General features: G+C 42.5%; 1 protein-coding gene across 2 annotated transcripts; it reads right to left on the bottom strand.

The window, feature by feature from the left end:
* Nucleotides 1-312: 312 nt before the first annotated feature.
* YWHAB (tyrosine 3-monooxygenase/tryptophan 5-monooxygenase activation protein beta) lies at nucleotides 313-18,986 on the bottom strand. 2 transcript variants are annotated; one of them, XM_037915517.2, is made up of 6 exons: nucleotides 18,754-18,986; nucleotides 8,024-8,325; nucleotides 6,792-6,915; nucleotides 4,416-4,579; nucleotides 2,735-2,830; nucleotides 313-2,202 (listed from the first exon to the last, which is right to left on the bottom strand). In XM_037915517.2, the coding sequence occupies exons 2-6, from the start codon at nucleotides 8,315-8,317 to the stop codon at nucleotides 2,146-2,148; spliced, it is 735 nt and encodes a 244-aa protein (XP_037771445.1). In that variant the 5' UTR covers nucleotides 8,318-8,325; nucleotides 18,754-18,986; the 3' UTR covers nucleotides 313-2,145. The 2 variants fall into 2 exon arrangements, with proteins under 2 accessions (XP_037771445.1, XP_037771447.1); XM_037915519.2 differs by lacking the exon at nucleotides 18,754-18,986 and adding an exon at nucleotides 12,458-12,507.
* Nucleotides 18,987-21,197: the final 2,211 nt, after the last annotated feature.

The following is a 21,197-nucleotide window of genomic DNA, read 5'->3' as shown; positions in this document are numbered from 1 at the left end:
TGAGTCTCAAATTAAATAAGGATATTTATAGTTCCATTTCTTCCTCCTCTCCCCCACAACATGAAAATGTACAGGCATGCGCCTAACAGAATGGACATCAAGCAACAGAACCAGTGTCCTCTACTACAAAGTGAGTACTGTAGCAGAGTTTTTTCATTTTCTTAGTGAAAGGAATGATTTAAATATTTGTACCACTTAATTCGAGTCAAGTCTCACAGAGTCCAAATTCTGGACATTACAATAATGAGGTGGTGATTCTACTACCATAATTTTCTGTTGCCACAAGTGTGACAAAGATAAAAAACCACAAGGAACTGATAAATTTTTTTTTATTATTCACTTTTGAATTCTTTTACACTTTCCTGATTATTTTGTGTAAGGTGAAACTAGAACCGTTTAAAAGACATACACAAATCTAGTACATCAATAACCAGGTATTTCTTTTTTGCTATACTATTCTCACAACCACGTGTGTGCTAGCAATATAACCGTCACAGAAGCAAACTTTAGGCAGAATACTGGTCAGTAAAAACAAAGCGAAAAGAGCTACCAGATATACAGACAGGCTCGGTTCCACATTCATCACTACTGCATTTATCAAGCGCCAAGTATTAACTGCACTATTTGTTCAGCTAGTAGAGGGGAGTTTTAAAATCAGTGCATGAAATTCTCTCTCCAGGAGACAGATGGACAGACAGACAAATGGATTCTACAGCTAAGTGAAATGGTAAAGGGATGATACTGGGAGACTGATAGATGACTATTCCTAATCTTTTCCATTGCATTATTCATGCAACTCTTATGAGGTCTTATCTGACTGGACCTGTTTGGGAACACAACTAAATGAGGACATTTGGAGTTCTAATATCACAAGTTCCTAACAAGCATTACAAATGTGTAAGGTCTGCATTCCAGTACGAAATAATGGGAAATCTTGAAAATTTTAGGTAATACCAGGATCTGGCTTAAAGTGGCAGACATTAAGAGCTGAAGACTACAGCAGCACTGGCAACTCTCAGACATCTGAGTGAGAGACCTGTCCAATAGCACACTCATGTCTCTCCATCACCCTGATATCACTTATAATCCACAAATAATGGAACATATGTAGGAGTCCAGAAATTTTTTAATGAAGTTTAAAAGCAGGTGAGAGGGTGAGGATGAACATCAATTCAATGGGAGGAAGATTTCTATAAAGTGAATTCAAAGATGGCAGAGTGGAATATTAGAAATTTTTCCAGATAGAGTTCAGAGTGGGAATACCCAAGGAGATTTTAATTCTCCTAAGTGAAATGCAATCTTTGCATTATTTTACTCTTAACAGTATTATCCAAAAAACTAATAAGGCCATTCATACAATATTAGTCTTTTCCTGTTGCAAGTTGACAGTAATGCACTAAGAAGTCTTACTAGTAAAGAACAGTCCAAGTTGTAACTAAGTAATTTATTGTTGTGGGAAGGGGTTTTAGACATGCATGTTGTATGAGCACTGGACCATTTTTCAAAGTCAAACCCCAATTACTTGCCAATGTAATTTGGAAACCTAGGCTGCTATACTCCCAAAAAACTGAACTCTCAGAAAAGTAAGATTACTTAAAGTGAGCTTTTGACTGAAAGCAGTGCACCAAACTTGGTTAAAAATGTCTATAGAGTGTGCCTGTTAAACTAATTCACTGAAGTGTGTTACTGAACTGGAATGCCATACAATGGATTGTTTTCCTTCCATGCCCCAGTGTCACAATATAATTTTTATAACTTTCTGTACAACTTTACAACAGAATTGTACTTCGACTATTTTGGTGCCAGATTAAGCTTTCCAGAGTTACATAATTAATATCTAGTTTCTACCAGGAAGAGTTTTGTAAAGTCAGCTGCAATTACAAAACCCATAATCACAGTGTTGAGTTAAAAATATAAACACGGTAATCATAACTGCAAATGTTCATAATAAGTTCAGAATGCAGCTGTATAACCAATCTCCGTTTTAAGTACACAAAACACCAACCAATTGTTTTTACCCCACAGACAGTTTTTGCTACGTTGAGGTTGTGAAAGTCGATGTACTATTCTTTTTGCTTGTCGCACAAAGGGATATATGTGTAGGATACAGAGTGACATTGAACATATAGTGAAGCGTGACAGCCATTAGTTCTCTCCCTCCCCAGCATCCCCTTCATCTCCCTGGTTTTCCGATGTCCATAGCTGTAAGAAAATACAAACACATGTTTATGCTGAAAGCATGCAGTTAATTACATTTGTCAGGAAAGGGGAGATGGGGTAATTAGCTGTAGGTTGTGCAATTTTCTTAATGGAAGATTATTAAATGGTTGAATTTAGTGGCAAAGAAAGAATAATGAACTAAAAACAGAAGGCTGGATGGAGGCTTAGGAACAGAAAGCAAATGAAGCTTACAGGCAGTACGCACTGGAGGAAAGTTAGCTTTTGGGAAACGGTCAATAAAAGTGCACCTTTCAATGACAATTGATTGCGGAAAGGCTTACTAACTTGTGCTAGTACAGCAACTGCCATTTTATTTAGCATACAGAGGCAATGGATCTCAGATAGGTCCAATTACACAAGTTGGTGTGGTGGTTTCTCCATAAGAGAAGTGATTTGTAAAGCAGAGGAATATACAAAACTTCTCATGATAAAGCCTATTTATTGGAGCCTGAAAGCCTAACATTTACAACAGTGACAAGTTTAAAGTGTAGTAGTTTGTCCCAGTGATACTTACAGTAAGGTTGTCCCTTAGTAGCTGCATGATCAGAGTGCTGTCTTTGTAAGACTCTTCGTTCAGTGTGTCCAGCTCAGCTATCGCTTCATCAAAAGCCTGAAATAGGCAATATAATTTAACAGAGCAAAGACACCAGATTTTCAAATTCTGTACTCATCTGAATTCAATTTCATTTACACAGATAATTTTTTTCTTAAATTTTCCCATATTACATTTAAAATTCAGTGGGGGGGGGGGGGGAGGGGGGACAAAAAAACAAAGACGAAAAAACTAGGAGTATTTTTCCTCTCCCCAAACGAAAAAAGTACTAGCCAGGCTCAACTACAACAAAGTGAAGACCAGGCCACTGGCCGACTGGAAGAATTCTATTTTGTTACATGAGTTTTAAGATTAATTCTTGAACCAGGCCTACTTCCCAGACCAGCATAGAATACTCAAGAAGTGAATGTGCTCACTCCCACAGAATGGACTGCTTCACATGGCTCAAAACCAACCCAGCCACCCATTTAGAGTGTCTTCACTAAAAATGGAGGGCTCAAAGGTTTGAATTAGAAGCAGTGGGCATGTAGAGCTAAAGCTGAAAAATCAGAGGTACCTTCAGGGTCATATCTGCTGCACATAGAAAGGCAACTAAAGACATAGGAAACAGTGTGACAGTGGAAGAAACAATGTACTTTCCACTAAAGACTAATATGACCATAGTTGCCACCAACTTGTTTTATAAAATCTTCCATCAAAGTCCACGCAGCATGTTTGACAGCTGCCATGAATAAGGCCCCTTTTTCTGTTTAAATAGATTTCTATCACAAACACAACCGCATTTCTAAAGCAGATTGATTTACAGCCCAATAACTTAAATAGCTGAACTAACAGTAGTAAGTGCATTGCAAGGGAAAAATCTCTTCTTGCTACAGAATATTAGGATCCTGAACAAAGTGCACTGTACGTATATGCTAAGTAACTCTGAATGCCATCATTATCCAAGCTGTTACTTGACAGTTTTCAATTGAAGTAAGTAGAGGTGAACTAATAAAAATACCACATGGAGCTATTCACCTCTCAGAAAGAGATTTGGTCTAATTTTAAGGAGAGGTAAAAGACAAAAACGAACTCACTTGTGATCTATTTGGGCACAATTAAACCATCAAATAGTTTGCCGCACCAATCAAACCAAAGCAGTTTTGGTCTTTGAAGAGAGACTGGGATGTTACAAGTCATGAATGGAGAGCACTGGTAAAGTCACACTGGAAAAACTGCCCCATCAAATTTTTGAAATATGGTCAACTAAAGACAGTGTTATTATTTTCAGTTTTAGGAGCTCTAGATTAACTCAAACATTTTAAAATTTCCAAAACAAGTACTTTCTGGGAGAATCCTGTGAAAGGTGTGAAGAGGGCAGCTTGTCTTATTCCTCACAGGGTAATTGTCAATAGTCTAGTATGCTTTTGCTGGTTTATGTGAAAATATATTAAGATACAGATATTAGTGTGAAAGGAGGCGAGCAGCTCTGAGGCAGGCATCCTCCCGCTGACAGAGTACTCTTGAAGGAGAATCTAGTTGTTTTTAGAAGAATAGATCACTCAAAATTACCTTCAGAGGTAGTACTGTACACCTTTAATAGTTTTCACCTTCAATAGTTTCCTCCCCCAGACAAAAATATTGATAAGATGAGTCTGCTTACCGTCTTTGCCAGACTACAGGCTTTTTCAGGGGAATTTAATATCTCATAATAAAAGACAGAGAAATTGAGAGCCAGACCAAGCCGAATGGGGTGTGTAGGTTGCATCTCTTTCTTGCTAATTTCAAATGCCTCCTGGTAAGCCTGCTGAGAGTTTGATACCGTTGCTGTAAAAAGCGATTTCAGTAAGATTAATACATGGTAAGTCACTACATCTCTTATTTTATCAGCGTGTATTTAAGGTAAGGATTATTTATTATCATCTTAGTCTGGGCAATTTAGGAACTTTGGACATCTGGTAACAATTCCAATTACAAGGTTAATAAATATCTACATGTAAAAAACAAGCACAGAGGGATTTCCTTCAATAATTGTAATGGTAAAAATCTAACAATAAAACTAAGCTATTAATGCAGGAGTGCTCATAAGATTTAAAATGCAACAACCCAAACAAAGATTAAAAAACCATCAAAGTTGTGGTTAGTACTGTTGAACTCAAACTGCATTGTGTTTAAAAGCTAGAAGCCAACAGAGGAACAGGAAATAGTTCTGGAAGGTAAACGCTGAAGAAAACTTGGGAGGGGGAATTCCCTAATGAGCCATTCCCTAATGCTTCTGAGAAGGAAGGGTCCAAGAGGCAACCTCTTGTCCTGAACTCCATGGGTTAAAAATTGGGAGTACAGAGGAACTGTGAGTGCCCCCTCCCCAGGCTGATGGGTAGCACAACAAACTCTAGAGGGACTGTGTAGCCCTGTGATCCTGCTCCATGAACAGCACTGACTGCCCACTGACTTCCAGGCAGAGTTCAAGGTGTTAGTTTTAACCTAGAGAACTCTAATTAGTTTAGGACCTGGTTACTTGAGAGTCCACCTATCAAAATGGGATACCAAACTTGCAACCAGTGAAGTTACTTCAGCTAGATCCCCTGATATAATTAGGAGGGTACGACTGGCAGGGCATTTTCCATGAGGAAATAATGCATTCCTCCTCTCAGGCTACCAGATCCTGGATTTGCTGAACTTTCAGACAGGTGGAAAAGCCTTTTCAGGGATGGGAGGAGAGACATTTGGGGACAGAGCAGGCTGAGTGAGGGATGGCAGTGTGTTTGGCTTGATGTTAATTACAGAGACTCACCTATAATGGGTTTTTTGGGGGTGAGGGGGGGCGGTTTGGTCAGAGCTACGACACTGGCAGACCACGTGCCAGCTCATGCCGAAGCCCTAGGCCTATTCACTTGTGTATTAGTATAGATCAAAGTGATTGTTAAATGTATAAGAGTGTACTTTATGTTTTAACTTCATGAAAATGAATTGGATGTTACTTACATTGTTTTCACGTATCTGTATCCTGTTATAACATAGTAGCAAACATTTACATTGTGTACACCCCGTAACTAAATAACCCAAATGAGAAAGAAGCATTATAGAATGCAAATGAAGAACTCTAACAGAAAAGATTTAATTTCAAAGCAAGTGCTCATTGTGTGATGATGATGATGAGAGGTCAAAGACTCAAAATGTATTCCTCACGCTCTGTCAAAGAAAAAAAACATGTGGGTAGTGACACTGTCAGCTTGCTTTCTGTGAGAAGAAGCTATAAGTATGGATTCAAGGAAAGATCCTGCACCTCTGGACTGCTTGGACTAGTATGGGAAAGTGTACTAGATGCAAAGCAGAGATCCCCAGAGACAACCTGGTTATCCTGAAAAGACTTTTTGGAAACTGGAAGTTTATTACATCACTGCCACCATTTGGAATTACAAACTGAGTCACCTGTACGTATATTTTACCTGTTTTAACCTCTCAATAACAAAATTTCCTTTTCTTAGGTAATAAACCTTTAGTTAGTTTACTATCTAACTGGCTACCAGCATGGTCTTTGGTATAAGATCTAGAGTACCAACTGACTGGGGGGAAGTGACTGGTCTCTCGGGCCTGAGAGCAACCTTATGTGGTGTGATTTTTGGTTTAAAGAGACCTTTTCTCACAAAGTCCAGTTTGTCTGTGTGGTAAGATAGACTGGAGAGTCTAAAGGGACTATCTGTGACTCCATGGTAAGATCGTTATAGTGATCCAGGAGTTCACATATGTCACTGGCTTGGTGAAATCTAATTATAGAACACACCACCAGCTTGAGGTGTCTTCCCTGTTTTCTGACAATCTGCCCTGAGGAAGACACTCCAGAGAAGCATGACAAGAGCAACTAGCACAATGCTTGTTTTCCATAGTTAGTGAATGTTGAAATCTATATAAATAAATACTCCTCACTGAAAACAAACATTTCTCTCCATACTTCATTCTGCTTAGTGGCCATTTGACTTCTGATCGGGGGGAGGGGAGGGGCGGGGCGCGCGCGCAAAAAGATTTTAACTCTACCTACTTTGTTTGCTGTCCCCAGATGCCACCTCCGAAAGATATCTGAAGTAATCGCCTTTCATTTTCAAATAGAAGACCTTGCTTTCTGGCTGTGTAGCATTGACAATAAGGTACTTATCCAAGAGTTCCTGAAAGAGGAAGCATCACAGATGCTTTTGTCATGAAAGTCACAGGAGTGATAAACCTACACACACGAAGTTTATTATCCACTACCAAAGCGCAGAGAAAAATCCACTGGGGAGTGGGAAACTTGCCCTGTTGAGGACCTATACCATTCATTTCTGCAAAATTTCAGCTCTCAAAAAGTTGATAGCCCTCCTGATTGCGAGGACAGCTTTTCATATGCAAACTGATGCAGTGCTGTGTTCATGAGTTCGCAGGTACAGCGCTCCAGGGCTTCCACTGCTATTCGTAATTTTGCTGCTGTTTGGCAGCGTGAGATTCACAAGAGTCTGATTACTTTCACTGCTGCTGTTTAGAACTGTGGACAGCAATGAAGTTGTCTAAAGCTATGACTAGCAATAGAGGCTGCACTTGCGTATTCAGAGGAACAGGACTCAAAAACGGTTGCAAGAGGAGTACCAGGAACCCTCTCCCCTCCACATGCATTAGGGTCTTGACTGAGGCAACCACAAAAGAGCAGAATCCCTCAACCCCTAACTTCAGAGAAGCCAGGAAACTGGTGTGGGGGAAAATGCTAGCTCCTCTCCTGTCCACAAAAGAATATGGGTAGAGGCTTAAAATTTCAGGTGATTAAAAGACATAGGAGCATCTATCACCCACTCTCCCCCACCAAACAGGAACAGCACCCTGCTAAGAATCCGAGCACCCGAGTGTAAGTGATGGGCTTCTTGCCAGGGCAGCTGGCCACAGATCTTTCTGGTGTCTTCCCCCTTCTCCCCCAATCATCTTCCATATTAATCTCTGCCTAACAGGTTTTGTGCCTTTGGCTAGTAGATGGTTTTGTTTTGATATTTGGTAGGTGATAGCACTTTAAGAGAAACTGAATACAGTTACATGAAAGAAACTAGAAGACTCAATTACTAAACCCAGCCAAGTTCTTTACCCAGAGCCATAAGAAATTATCTTCCTGCCTGGATCTTTAGCATCTCAGTAAGTGAGGCTCCTTAAGCCCCCCTGGCAATTGCTGCAATGCTAACTACTGTTATTTTTGCTGCTGGATTATTACCAGAACATCATTGCAGATATCCTGCAATTCAGCCTCAATTTTCTCACCAGAACATCATTGCAGATATCCTGCAATTCAGCCTCAATTTTCTCACGATACTCTCTTCCCATCTGCTGTTTCTTCTCATTCCTCTCCGTTTTCTGTTCAATGCTGGAAATTACACGCCAGGAAGAGCGACGGGCACCAACCACATTCTTATAGGCAACAGAGAGTAGATTCCTTTCTTCATTGGACAGTTCATGTCCTTGCTCAGTGACAGCCTTCATAGCAGCAGCCATGTCATCATAGCGCTCAGCCTGTTCGGCCAGTTTGGCTTTCTGTACCAGCTCGCTTTTATCCATAGTTATTCCTTAAAAGGAGAAAAAATAATTTATCTTGATTGCACAGGTTGTGGAAAACAAATGATAAAGGTAAAAGGGGATACAGTATAAGTCATGATCATAAGTCATAAGTGGGAAGTCTGTCTTCTTCCCGATCAATGTAGTGAGTTACTAGCAGGAGTTTAACTTTATATTTTGGTTATTTCACTAAGAGCAGCATAGAATCATCGGACTGGAAGGGACCTCAAAAGGTCATCTAGTCCAGTCCCCTGAATGCATGGCAGGATTCAGTATTATCTAGACCATCCCTGACAGGTGTTTGGAGATTTTTAAGAGCAGGTTGGACAATGACAGAGATTCCACAACCTCCCTAGGCAATTTATTCAAGTGCTTAACCACTCTGACAGTTAGGAAGTTTTTCCTAATGTCCAACCTAAACCTCCCTTGCTGCAATTTAAGCCCATTGCTTCTTGTCCTATCCTCAGAGGTTAAGAACAACAATTTTTCTCCCTCCTCCTTGTAACAACCTTTTATGTACTTGAAAACTGTTATGTCCCCTCTCAATCTTATCTTCTCCAGACTAAACAAACCCAATTTTTTCAATCTTCGGTCATAGGTCATGTTTTCTAGACCTTTCATCATTTTTGTTGCTCTCCTCTGGACTTTCTCCAATTTGTCCACATCTTTCCTAAAATGTGGCGCCCATAACTGGACACAATACTCCAGTTGAGGCCTAATCAGCATCTTCTGTAACATCTAAGGATCACAACCAATCACACTCCTGGAAGAACCTGAACATTACCTTCTCAAATGTCACATTAATACTAATGTTATGTCCAATCATATCAATCTTTCCCCCGCCCCAGATTTCTCCTCCAATCCTCTTTATCTTACCATGACCCCAATCTAACAATACCAGAAGTCTGAGAGGAAAGGTTGCATGTTCAAACAGTTGCCAAAAAAGAAAACCAGGACTTGTTCATGTTACAGTATCCTCTAGTACTCTTCCATGACAGGAATAATGTTCTTAGAGCAGGAGTATCTGAAACACTGGACAGCTCCTGCTGTCATTGAGCAACCCTCCTTTGCTTCGATGCAAAATGCAATGCTTCTGTGGATACTTAAAACAGCAAAATAAAGCTGCAGTGTTTGGTACCAGAGAAAAATGTTTTTATACTGCCCTAACAGGAAAATTATTTCTTATGTCTGTGTTTCTCTACACATGAGATTTTTTGAGACAATCAACCCTGCTATCCTGCAGCATTTTCAATGTCAACCATATTTTAATACAGAGATTGAGGGAGAAAGGATGTGGCACATGACAGTCATGCAATTGTAAAGTAATTGCTTATGTGGAAAGAAACATTCATCTTTTTTGAAATGCAATTTAGCAGCTGGAAATAAGGTCAGACATATGCTATATGACCAACTCTCCACTGAGCACAGTTTAAGAACTTCTGCCTCAGGAAAATGGATGCTGGAGTTAGTAAGGAAAATGGCTTTTCCTCACTGCTATGTTCTATGTGTCTGCAAGGCACAATGGTAACACGTAGACAACTGGTTTCAGAGTAGCAGCCGTGTTAGTCTGTATTCACAAAAAGAAAAGGAGTACTTGTGGCACCTTAAAGACTAACAAATTTATTTGAGCATAGGCTTTCGTGAACTACAGCTCACTTCATCGGATGCATCCACTGAATGCATCCGATGAAGTCAACTGTAGCTCACGAAAGCTTATGCGCAAATAAATTTTGCATCCAACGAAGTGAGCTGTAGCTCACGAAAGCTTATGCTCAAATAAATTTGTTAGTCTCTAAGGTGCCACAAGTACTCCTTTTCATTTTATGTATGCAACTAAGTTTGAACAAAGGACTTGTGTGGTATATGCACGGTCACCTTATGGATGTGCCTGTTCTGTGAGCCATTGGATCAATTCAGATTTTTTGCTGAAAGAAGCCATCCCAGAAAATGGAGTCCTCTTGCACACGTAGTTCTGCATTAAGTCTAGTTCTCTTTCAAACACAGCTTTTAAACCAGTGGAACCTGGCACTTTTAAAAGGTGCCAAATTGATATTAAGATTGCCGCTCTCCCCAAAGACAAAAATAGGTACCAACAGTGAGTTAACTTATTTTACTTCACTAACATGGGTCTGTCTTTGCCAGGAAAGCTCGACTCTAGGGAGACATAGTAGTTGGTTTGTATCACTGGCTACTGCAGACTCCAAGTGAGCTCATCACTGAGCCTGCCAAGGAACCACCGGGTTTTGATTTATTTCGGAAAGACTGATGCAGATTGAATCACGTCAGGACATCTCATGGGATATGTGGACAAACCCTCTTTAAATGGAAAATGAGGCAAACACCTGTATGCAACTGTGGTCACCAGGCACAAATGATGGAGCACATCACATCTGAGTGTCCCCTTCGTTCTTTTGCCGGGGGCCTGCAGCAATGTGCTGGCTATCAAACTTAGATATAAATTTGTAATCATGTTACCTACCCAAGACGTATGAAAGAAGATGACTCCAAGTAAGGATGCCAAGTGAGAGACAGGTTTTTTTGGTAATGCACACACTTAAGCTACATTTGCACTACAAGCTAGAGGTGTGATTTCCCTGCTCGCTGACACATGCTTGCACTAGCTCTCATTGAGCTAGCATAAGTATAGATAGCAACAGATATCTGGATAATGATGATGATAATCTGAATAGGATAATGGCAGTGGAGCCATGGCTTAGCCATGATGAGGTTCAGGTGGGTTTGTACTCGAAACAGCTAAGCCATGTCTCCACTGCCACTAACACTACCGCAGCTCTGCTGCTATTAATATTTGCACTAGCTTGACAAGGGCTAGCACAAGTACGTATACGCGAGCAGGGGAATCATACCCTTAAGCGCACAGCGTAGATATAGCCTTAATAAATATACTGCCTAGTAAAAATGTACGTTGAAAAGACAGATCAGTCAAATAGCAACATTTTTTGGTCACTATTACGACCAGCATGAACCAGTTCAGATGAACTAATGATGTAGAGTTGCAGTGCTCTGTATTTCAAGTCAACAATATTCCACCACCTTCTTGCCGCATCCCAAATTGCTAGACTTTCAATTATGAAATGAATTCAATTTACATGCTTAACACAGTAACTAGTTCACAGCTGGGGACCCCCTAACTTTCACTGTTAATTTGAAGATCAAAGTATATCTATATAAACAGTGTTTTATAGTGTATGAAAGCCAGCCATAAATACTAAAATATCTCACATAACTGTATGACTCCAATTTCCTCAACCTGCACTGCCTCTTGAGGCATTTCCATTGTAGTCACCTTTAGGTTTACCACAAACAGTTTACACAATACCATTACCATATGATTTGGATTTTTGTTTTGAAAAATAGTCTGCATGCTGAAATTTAGAGACAAGTAGTTCTAAAGAAGTTTGCATTTTGTTATTAAAAAAGTGTGTGTTATATTCGATCTGTACTTTTTCAGTAGCACAGCACAAGTAGTGCTATGGATCGCAAAACAAATCACCTGTGCAGCGTTCAGTTTAGGAACTGTGGAGGGTTTATTAACACGATGCTAATATGATATATTTATCTTTAAATGCAAGTCCCTTCATGGCAGTCAGTGGGTTCACTTAAGGGCACATTAGGGAAACCACAGAGGGAATAGGGAAGGCATAGAGAAGGTACAGAAGAAAGTCTGACAAAATTGACTGTTCAACCCAAACGCAAGTAGAAGACATACAAAACATGTTATCTAGCCTTAGTTATTGGACTGTCTAAATTATGTGTACATCTTAAAGACAGCTCACACTACTTATTAAAAAAGTCTGACTTCAATAAGAACTTCATTAATTGTGTACATTTGTACCAGAGTCTGAGATGCCAGTGTTGGAGCCTCAATTTATTCGTTGATTTGACTACTTTAACTTGTCCTAGAATCTTTCATTGTTAGTAGGTTTGCTACAAAAGTATGAAGTGCTGTTCAGTAAAACGAATTTAACATAACAATTCAAATACCACAGTGTTTTCTTCCAAGAAAGGCATTGCCCCACACCAAAATGTGGATAATCTGGCAGTACACACCTACCATCACTCTCACTGAAGGGTTTGCTGTATAAAGGAACACTGTTAGAGACTTGATTCTCCATTGCTTACCTTGTTAGAAGCTTGGAGAAGGGCTTTGCAGGGCTATGATGACTTGGGCTCCATAAGAGGGAAGTGTTTGCCAGAAGGAAAAAAAAGACACAAGGAAAGGAGTGATGTTTGAAAAAAAACCCCAAAAAAGCCACTATCAGTTATAGCTGGTCCCTCCCATAAAGGAGCTGAAAGTTATGTCCTTCCTAACAATAGATTAGTGTGCCACAGCCTGGAACAAGCATCTCTGGGATGCCTGGGCTGGACATGTTCTTAGGCCACAAACAGAAGTCACCAGTGGTGATTACCTGCAATTAAGAGTATGGCTACACTTGCAGATGTAGAGCACTTTGAGTTAAACCAGCCTTCCGAGAGTGCAGTAGGGAAAGCGCTGCAGTCTGTCCACACTGACAGCTTCAAGTACACCGGCGAGGCCACATTTGCAGCACTTGCAGTGGCATTGGGAGTGGTGCATTATGGGCAGCTATCCCAGCATGCAAGTGACTGCAACGTGTTTTTCAAAAGGGGGGGCAGTGGGGTGGAGCGTGAGAAGGAGTATGTTGTGTGTTTGTGGGGGGAGAGAGAGTGGGTTTTTGGGGGGGCTGAGAGCATGTCAGCATGCTGTCTTGTAAGTTCAGACAGCAGCAGACCCCCCTCCCGAACCCCGCCTCTCTCTCTCACACACAGCATTCCACAGTAATGGTTGCTTTGTCTCTGAGCAGATAAGCAGCCGGCTGTCAGAAACGGAGATTTCAAAGGGCATATCCGCATTCCTGCAGCGATTCAAAAACAATGACAACAGTGGCCACTTGACTTAAGGGGATTATGGAACATTGCCGGAGGCTGATCAGAGCGCAGTAACGCAACACCTCGTTCACACTGGTGCTGTGGCGCTCCAGCGGGGGCACAGCAAACATTATTCCACTCGCCGAGGTGGAGTACCAGCAGCGCTGTAGCCACGGAGTCAGAGCGCTCTACGTACCTTCCCAGTGTGGACAGGTAGTGAGCTAGTGCACCCGGGGCTCCTTTATTGCATTGTAACTCGCAAGTGTAGCCAAGCCCTTAGAGCAGTACATTCAACAGCGACTGTAGTGAGAGACTGACAGGAATTGTCTAATGTAGCATAGATACTTTTGGGGAGGGGGGTGGGGCTGTTGCAAGTCATAGCCATGGAAGAGTTCTGAGAACAAGGCTTGTTAATTCTAAGTAGAAGGTGAGAGACACTAGTGCTTTTCAGATTTTTAAGAGCATGCCAAACCAGGGCTTAGAACCCCTCCAAAAGGCAATGACTGCATCCTATCTCTGATCAAGAATGCCAGAAACCAGAGTGTTCAAAGCCAGTAAGCACTCAGATACCAGAACTTTGAATCTAACGCTCCTATGTATTAGCCACTGAAGCCATCACCCTTCTTCCCACTCCTGCAAGCTGAGAAAATATCTAGGTCCTGTCTAGCCTAGGGTCCAACACCACAACCAGGTCAAGTGATCTTAAAGGTATTAAACTGTGTCTACAAGGGAATTAAAAGGTTTCAGCTGAGTTTGCTTGCTCATGTAGACATGGCCTGGATTGGACTTCTTTTTAATAATTGTACTGCCAGAGGTAGGTATCTGTAAAAGACACTAGTTTATAGCTGCCCCTGGCTCCTTTAGGTGAGAGGGGAAGTAAGGAGCAGGAGAAAGCCACAGTCATTTTAGAAAGGGCACCCAAGGTCAAAGTAAACCCACAGGACTTGCAAGCAAGGACAAAGGTGGTGAATTTGGGATTTATGTAAATTTTAATGACAGTTGAGATAAAAATGTTTAGACACTCAACATTCCCCACCAGATTACAAGAGATCTATGATAAACCATATTTTAAGGCCCAAGTTACTTGACAGTGATCATGCCTGCTTTTATAGGCTCTGCTGCTTCCAACCTTCATGAGCTATTCAAGACCAACAGTCAAATCAGATCAGATGTAACTGCATTTAAACACTGTAGAAAACAGATGAAAAACTGGCACTGAAAAATATCTGACTTACATAATATATTGAACTGGCAAAACAGTACTAATAAGCCTTCACTGTCCTGAAGTTTGCTTTCAATGACCTGTTCTTTTGATGCTAAATAGGTCATTGATCCTTTTTTAATAGTTTTAATGCTTGTTAGGTAGAAATAATTAGACAAACATTTCTCCATTAGAAAAGATTTGGGAAAGAAAGGATGCAATTATTGGTTTGCCACATACGTCAATAAGAAGTCAGGTAGAAAAGTGGGTTAATACACTAACCTTTCACTTTTGGAGAAATTAGTTTAAATCTAGATTTGGTCACAAGGGATAAGTTTGGTAGTTTCAGACTCATATGCATTTATTCCCATCACAAAACTGCTACAAAATTTAGTACTGGAAGAGCAGAAGAATAGTATAGGAGATATTTGCAGATCTACCTACCAAAAGTGAACAGCCCCTCAAAATATCTGATTTGGTTTTAGCTGGTGACATTAATGCGGCAATTCACCCCAAAATGAAAAATCCCTATCAATTACATAGCATCCCACACTCCAGTTTCATAAGTTTGGAGCCTAGATGGGGATTCAAAAGGAGGCAATTGCCTCCAAAACAAAGGGAAAGGCTTCCTTCATAATTCAGTCATGTGCATGCTAATGCAAGAACAACTGTAGTATTGACAAGAGACAGTTTGGATGATGCAGATGATATCCACCATACAGCTCACACAGCAGACACCACTGCTGATATGTACTCTTTAAATCAATGCATTCCTCAGCTCCCTACAAATTAAATACAAGAAGCCTGTTTGCCTTTTAATACCGTTTCCCCCCCCACTCAGCTAGAGTTGTGTTCTTTATCTTGACCTACGGATTTAGGAGTGGTGAGGAAGAACACTGGAAACTAAATATAGATTACTCACTGACATCAGAATTTCTCATTCATTGCCTTTCCACAAAGAAAAAAATCCATTCATCACTCCAAGCTAATGGAAATAAAGTACCCCCCCATGGTAGTATGTATTATTAAAAAGTGACATATCAGGAAATTGTACATTCCCAGTAAGATTTTACCCAAACACAGAAAGCTAGATTTCTCCTCGATCACCATTAGGTTGACCAGTAAGATTAATAAAACGCACTTTCCATATTCTAGGGCTTTAAACAGGTAGCATAACACATGGAATATCCTCTCCAACCTTGTATTATGCAGCCTTACTCTCTTCCAAAACCCTCAACAAAACTCATTTCTTTCAGTTAGCTTTCCAATGTGCCCATCACCTAGGTGACCAGATAGGAAGTGTGAAAAATCAGGACAGGGAGTGATGGGTAATAGGCACTTATATAAGACAAAGCCCCAAATATCAGATCTGTCCCTATAAAATTGTGACATCTGGTAACCCTTCTGCCACTCCAAACACTGCCCCAAAATCTTCATTAAAACTTTGAGAGAAAAAACTGACAATAAGTAAGCCTTATGATCTCTTTCTGCACAATCACCTTCCTATATATACACAACCCTTTTCCCACATCTTTTTGTCACCCCTTGCTATGTTATTTACTTAGGGCGTGTCCTCACAGGGAAGTTAGGGTGAAATAAGCTAGGTTGTGAATTTAAAGCCCAACAGCTATTCCACTCTAGCTCCGCACATTAGGGTACCTTTACACAGCAGTCGGGAGGTGTGACTGCAGCATGCATATGCATTCCCTAACTAGCTTTGATCTAGCTAGCTAGCTAAAAATAGCATTGAAGCCAAGGCAGCACAGGCTAGCCCTTGAGTGCAAGCCCTCTGGGACACTAGATATGTATTCAGGTGACAAGCCCATGCCACTGCAGTTTCACTGCTATTTTTAATGGGCAAGTTAGAGCCAGGTATGGCTACATGTGCTGCAGTCACATCTCCCAATTGCTGTAGAGATATACCCTAAAAGAGTGTCTTTTTTTCAATTTAGCTTAATCCACTTGCAAGGTCGATTAAGCTAAATTGGACAAAGACACCCCTACTACAGAATAAGAGTGTCCATATGTGGAGCTAATGCAGAATAGGTATTGCATATTAGCTATTCCAGGCTATTTCCCCGTGTAAACAAGTAAACGCCTTGGAGTAGGGACCTGTCATTCTGTCCAAACTATTATGCACATCTATAGTGCTATATAAATAAAGGATACTTACAAGTGGAAACAGGAATGTATATAATGTACTTAACATGGTTAGATTTTTGTTCCAACTATTATAATCATTTCTGGCTAGGGTCCAGATGAAAGTAGTGAGTTTCCCCAAAAACATCTTCCCTCAGGTGTAAAACTCATGCCAAAATAAATGTGTTCATATTACAGCAAATCACCTTCACTAATATTAAAGTGAAAGTATTTCTATTGCAGGATGGGATAAGACTGTAGCAAAATAAAAAAGCCATACCACTGCAATGCATTAGTTTTAATGTAATGTGTATCGGGACACTAGCCTTCTGTCTGAAGAACATAGTTCCAAACCTTATTTATGTGCCAGTTGTGTCTTCCAACTCAGTCTCATCCTAGTCTATTTGTGCACATAACAAAAACCACACACTTAGCCTGCTCTGCTTAAAAGCTAGTGAGAACCAGAATAGCAAGGATATTGCAGGTCAGAAGATGGTGCACTGACAAAACTGAGTGTGCAAGTCTGTACTGGACCCCGTTTGCTTTAATGGTGTTTCACTTCCTGCATATCAAATTAACTCAAAATCTAAATATAGGTACGTGGCCAGGACACTTCATTTGCAATCAGCTATTTGCTAGTTGCCCACCACTTTGGGATCTAAGACCCAAAAATAAATAGTGTTTTCTCCCTCTGGAAGGGTGAATTTATACTTTCAAGGTTTTTTTTTTTTTTTTTTTTTTAAATGGACTCTGTTCTGGGGAACTATCAAAAAAGATACATCCTCCTGCATAAAATGCACTGAGACAGTTCGTGACACTTCTGATTTAGGTAACCTAACCACTCCTAAAGCTATAAAAGGTTTACAGCCTTATAAATGTTTTCAAGCTATTGAAGTTACATGTACAGTATAATTTAGCTTTTAAAGTATTATATATCTTTCAATTTGCTTCCTTGTTTGGAACAGTTACTATAACTTCAAAAAGACTAAATGAAATAAATTACTACATTTTAGTTGGAATCTTCACTCAGTGGCACTGTCTGCATGGCACTGATACTTGCACTATACAAGATAACATCTGTGGATTACAACCTCATCAGGGCAGTTTATGGGTTTTTCTAAGAAGTCTTAGAAGTTGTGCCTGATGCCCAAACCAGTATTCTTTCCTCCTCGTGCCTGCCTACATTTAGTTCTGCTTTGTGTCACAGCAGAGGCTAGTAATAAATAATATACCATCTTTGTTATTTGTATTACTATAACATCTAGCAGTCCTAGTCATGGACCAGGACCCCATTGTGCTAGGCACTGTATCTGTGCTCTTACACCCACCTATTATTCTATAAAGGTATCAGGGCTGCATCCTTACCTCCTCCCTATTTGTTTGAAACAACACCACGAGTACCTATGTGAAAAGGATGCTATGAAGTGCCATGGACATTATTGCCATCTCCTGAACACAGCAAGAGATTTTTATTCAAGGTAGCCAATGCCTGCAGCACAGGAATCTGATCTGTGTGGAGCAACATGGCGGGGGCCCCCAGTGCAGGCAGCTGGGCATCCTGGCCCACGACAGAGAGATCGCAGGGAGCCTTTGGAAGGAGAGGCCTAGAATCAGACCGCAAGGGGGAGGCTCATTTCCCAGCCGGCAGGAGCCGAAGGGTGGCAATCACAGCCAAGGGAGCAGCCCCTGCCAGCGACGCCTGCTGCACACAGGTGTGCGAGGCCAGCCTAGCCCTCGGGGGAGAAGGTGACTCAGCCTAGGTGGGGCTGGGCTGAGGGAGGCTAGAGAAGGCGGTGCTGCCAGCTCAGGCCCTGCGGCAGCCTGGGAGGAGGGGAGTGGGTCACACCGTTACCTGAGCGGCTCCACTTCCCCGCCCGGCTCCCCGGAGAGACCCGAGCCACTGCAGCCCGGGGTGGGGGGCCACCCCCCAGCGCGGCCTGCGAAGGCCTCTGCCCGCCGCCTGCCCCTCCCACCCCGGGCCCTGCCACCCCCGAGAGAGGGAGGAGCTGGGCCGGCCGAGGCTAGGGGACCTGCCCCCTCCTACTTCCGCGAGCCCTTGGGCCTGTCGGGCCGCGCAGCGCCCTGCCTCCCCCACGGGGAGGCGGGAAGGGGCGAGGCCCGAGGCCTCTTCGCGACTCCCACCCCCCGTACGCTGTCCTCGGGGCGATGGGGATGGGCCCGAGACCCTCACCTGGCGGAGGGCTCACACCTCGGTCCCGGGCGGCTCAGGAGACTCCGAGAGCGGCGGCCGCTTCGCTACCGCACACACCCTGCGGCGGCTCCAGCACCCCCTTCCGGTGCCAGCCCCACGCCCCTTCCGCTGCCGGAACACGCCCCATTCTCCCCATTGGGCCAGAGGGGCCGCGGGGCGGGGCGGGGCGGGGTGCGTGGGCGGGGAAGGAAACCTCGGCAGCTATGGCAACCGGGGAGGTGAGGGCTGGGTGGGTGCGCAAGGAGGGGATAGTGCAGCTGGGCAGGCGGAGAGGGGATGGGGTGGTAGAGGGGGGTGGGGCTGTGGGGAGGCTGAGAGGGGATGGGGTGGTAGAGAGGGGTGGGGCTGTGGGGAGGCTGAGAGGGGATGGGGTGGTAGAGAGGGGTGGGGCTGTGGGGAGGCTGAGAGGGGATGGGGTGGTAGAGGGGGGTGGGGCTGTGGGGAGGCTGAGAGGGGATGGGTTGGTAGAGAGGGGTGGGGTTGTGGGGAGGCTGAGGGGATGGGGTACTTGAGAAGAGTGGGGCTGTGGGGAGACTGAGAGGGGTTGGGGTCGTGGGGAGGGTACGAGGGGATGGGGTAATTGAAACAGGATGGGAGGTGAAGGGGAGCTGATGACATCATCATTGATCTCCCAGGCTCAGACCTGCACTCTGTTTCCTACTCTGTCCCCCTTTCCTCACGCCCCATCTAGGCCATATCTGAATCTTGCTGCTTTTCCTTAGTGTTTCCAAGCTCCAGACTTTCCCCTCTGCCTGTGCCTGTCCATGCCCTCATCCTCTCCCATCTCAACTACTGTCTTGGCCTCTTCTCTGGCCTGGCCTTGTCTTCTGCAACCTTACTCCTCTCAGCCCCTTTCAGAACATTGCTGCCAAACTGTCTTCCTAGCTCAACTCTTTTATTGTGTTTCCCTCTCCTCGCCCCCAACTCTTTTATTGGGTTTCCCTCTCACCCCCAATCTTCAAAACCCGCCACTGGTTCCCCCTTTTTCATCACATCAAACACGAGTTTAAAGTCTGTACCGTCAAGGCTCTTCACAAGTTAGTGCCTCCCTATTTATTATTTTCTGAACTCACTGATTCATAACCACCCCTTTCACTCCATTGGAGCCAGCAAACTCCATTAGCTGCCTGTCTGCTCTCCCATAAGAGCCTTTAGCCTTCCATGTTGCCCTGTATGCATAAAGAGCCCTCTCCAAATGGATTTGTGTAGCCATCTTCCTTCAAACCCGTTCTAATGCAACTCCAATGATAAATTGTCTAATGATAATGGCTAGGCAGGTGGCCTGTTAGCAAATGATTAACATCGCATCTCTTGCTATTTCTTTTTAAGTTTTCAAACTGAGCACTTTGCTAGGATACAACATTATATTTCTATTACTGTCGCCTTTTTCTCCCCCTCCATTGTGTTCTTCATCCACCTGCACATTCTTGGTTCTGTTGAGATTGTAAACTGTTTGTCTTTTATGTTTGTGCTTCATTCAGCACAAAGGAGCATTGATCATGAGTGGGATTCCTGGCCACTACAGTATTACTAGGAGTAATAACAAGATGGGATGGAGGCTTAGGAAAAGTGGGGGGAGTGTCACTCTCTGAGTGGTTTCAGAGTAGCAGCCATGTTAGTCTGTATTCGCATAAAGAAAAGGAGTACTTGTGGCACCTTAGAGACTAACAAATCTATTTGAGCATAAGCTTTCCACTGAATGCATCTGATGAAGTGAGCTGTAGCTCACGAAAGCTTATGCTCAAATAAATTTGTTAGACTCTCTGAGTGGTAGCAGCAACAGCTCCTCTCAAGCTAGAATGAATTGTCTACACTTTGGTTTTCTTGCCATAGTCTTCCCACTATTGCAGTTACTGGCTGAGTCCATCACTGGGAGCATTAGTGTAGGCAATGGAAAATTTATGGCAAAAAGGCCTAATGTAAACAGAGTTGAAGAGGCAGTAATGTTCTTGCATCATGGAATTTTGACAAATCACTGCAAACCACTGTCATCCCATTATGAAATGACTGCATGCTAACTCCAGATGGCATCATGGCATGTTACCACTGCGATACTGTGTCACACATCTCGATATGGCATCATTTTGCATCAATATGGCATTCAGAGAGCACTGCATCACATCATTGTCATGTTGCTTCCAGTCATTGCACTGTGTTGGGTGAGTGTATCCTGTTGGTTCAAAATGTAATTATGTCATTTTGAAACATGTATAAACACAAGACACCATGATGTAGTGTAAGAGTCATCACATTAAGCTGACCTGCCATTATGATGGAAAGCAATGTAACAGTTCTGTGTCTCAAAGTGTTATCATGAGGCATCAAAATGAATTGCAAGGGGAGCTGTGGGCTCTCATGTGATTTCTGGGATGCCTGAATCCCATGAACTCTTCAGGCTGCATGATCATCCTTCGTAAATTCTT

This window comes from Chelonia mydas, chromosome 13, assembly GCF_015237465.2.
Source record: "Chelonia mydas isolate rCheMyd1 chromosome 13, rCheMyd1.pri.v2, whole genome shotgun sequence".
NCBI lineage: Eukaryota > Metazoa > Chordata > Testudines > Cheloniidae > Chelonia > Chelonia mydas.
Note: the sequence above shows the minus strand (reverse complement) of the source record. Positions and strands in the feature narration are given on the sequence as shown.

Bases quoted from the DNA above. Each gene is read 5' to 3' on its own strand.
- YWHAB (XM_037915517.2), bottom strand. From the start codon at position 8,317: ATGGATAAAAGCGAGCTGGTACAGAAAGCCAAACTGGCCGAACAGGCT. The intron at 4,580-6,791 runs GTAGGTAGAGTT...CGCTTTTTACAG, and splicing joins ATCTGGGGACAGCAAACAAA to CAACGGTATCAAACTCTCAG. The intron at 2,203-2,734 runs GTAAGTATCACT...ATTTTCTTACAG, and splicing joins TACTAAGGGACAACCTTACT to CTATGGACATCGGAAAACCA.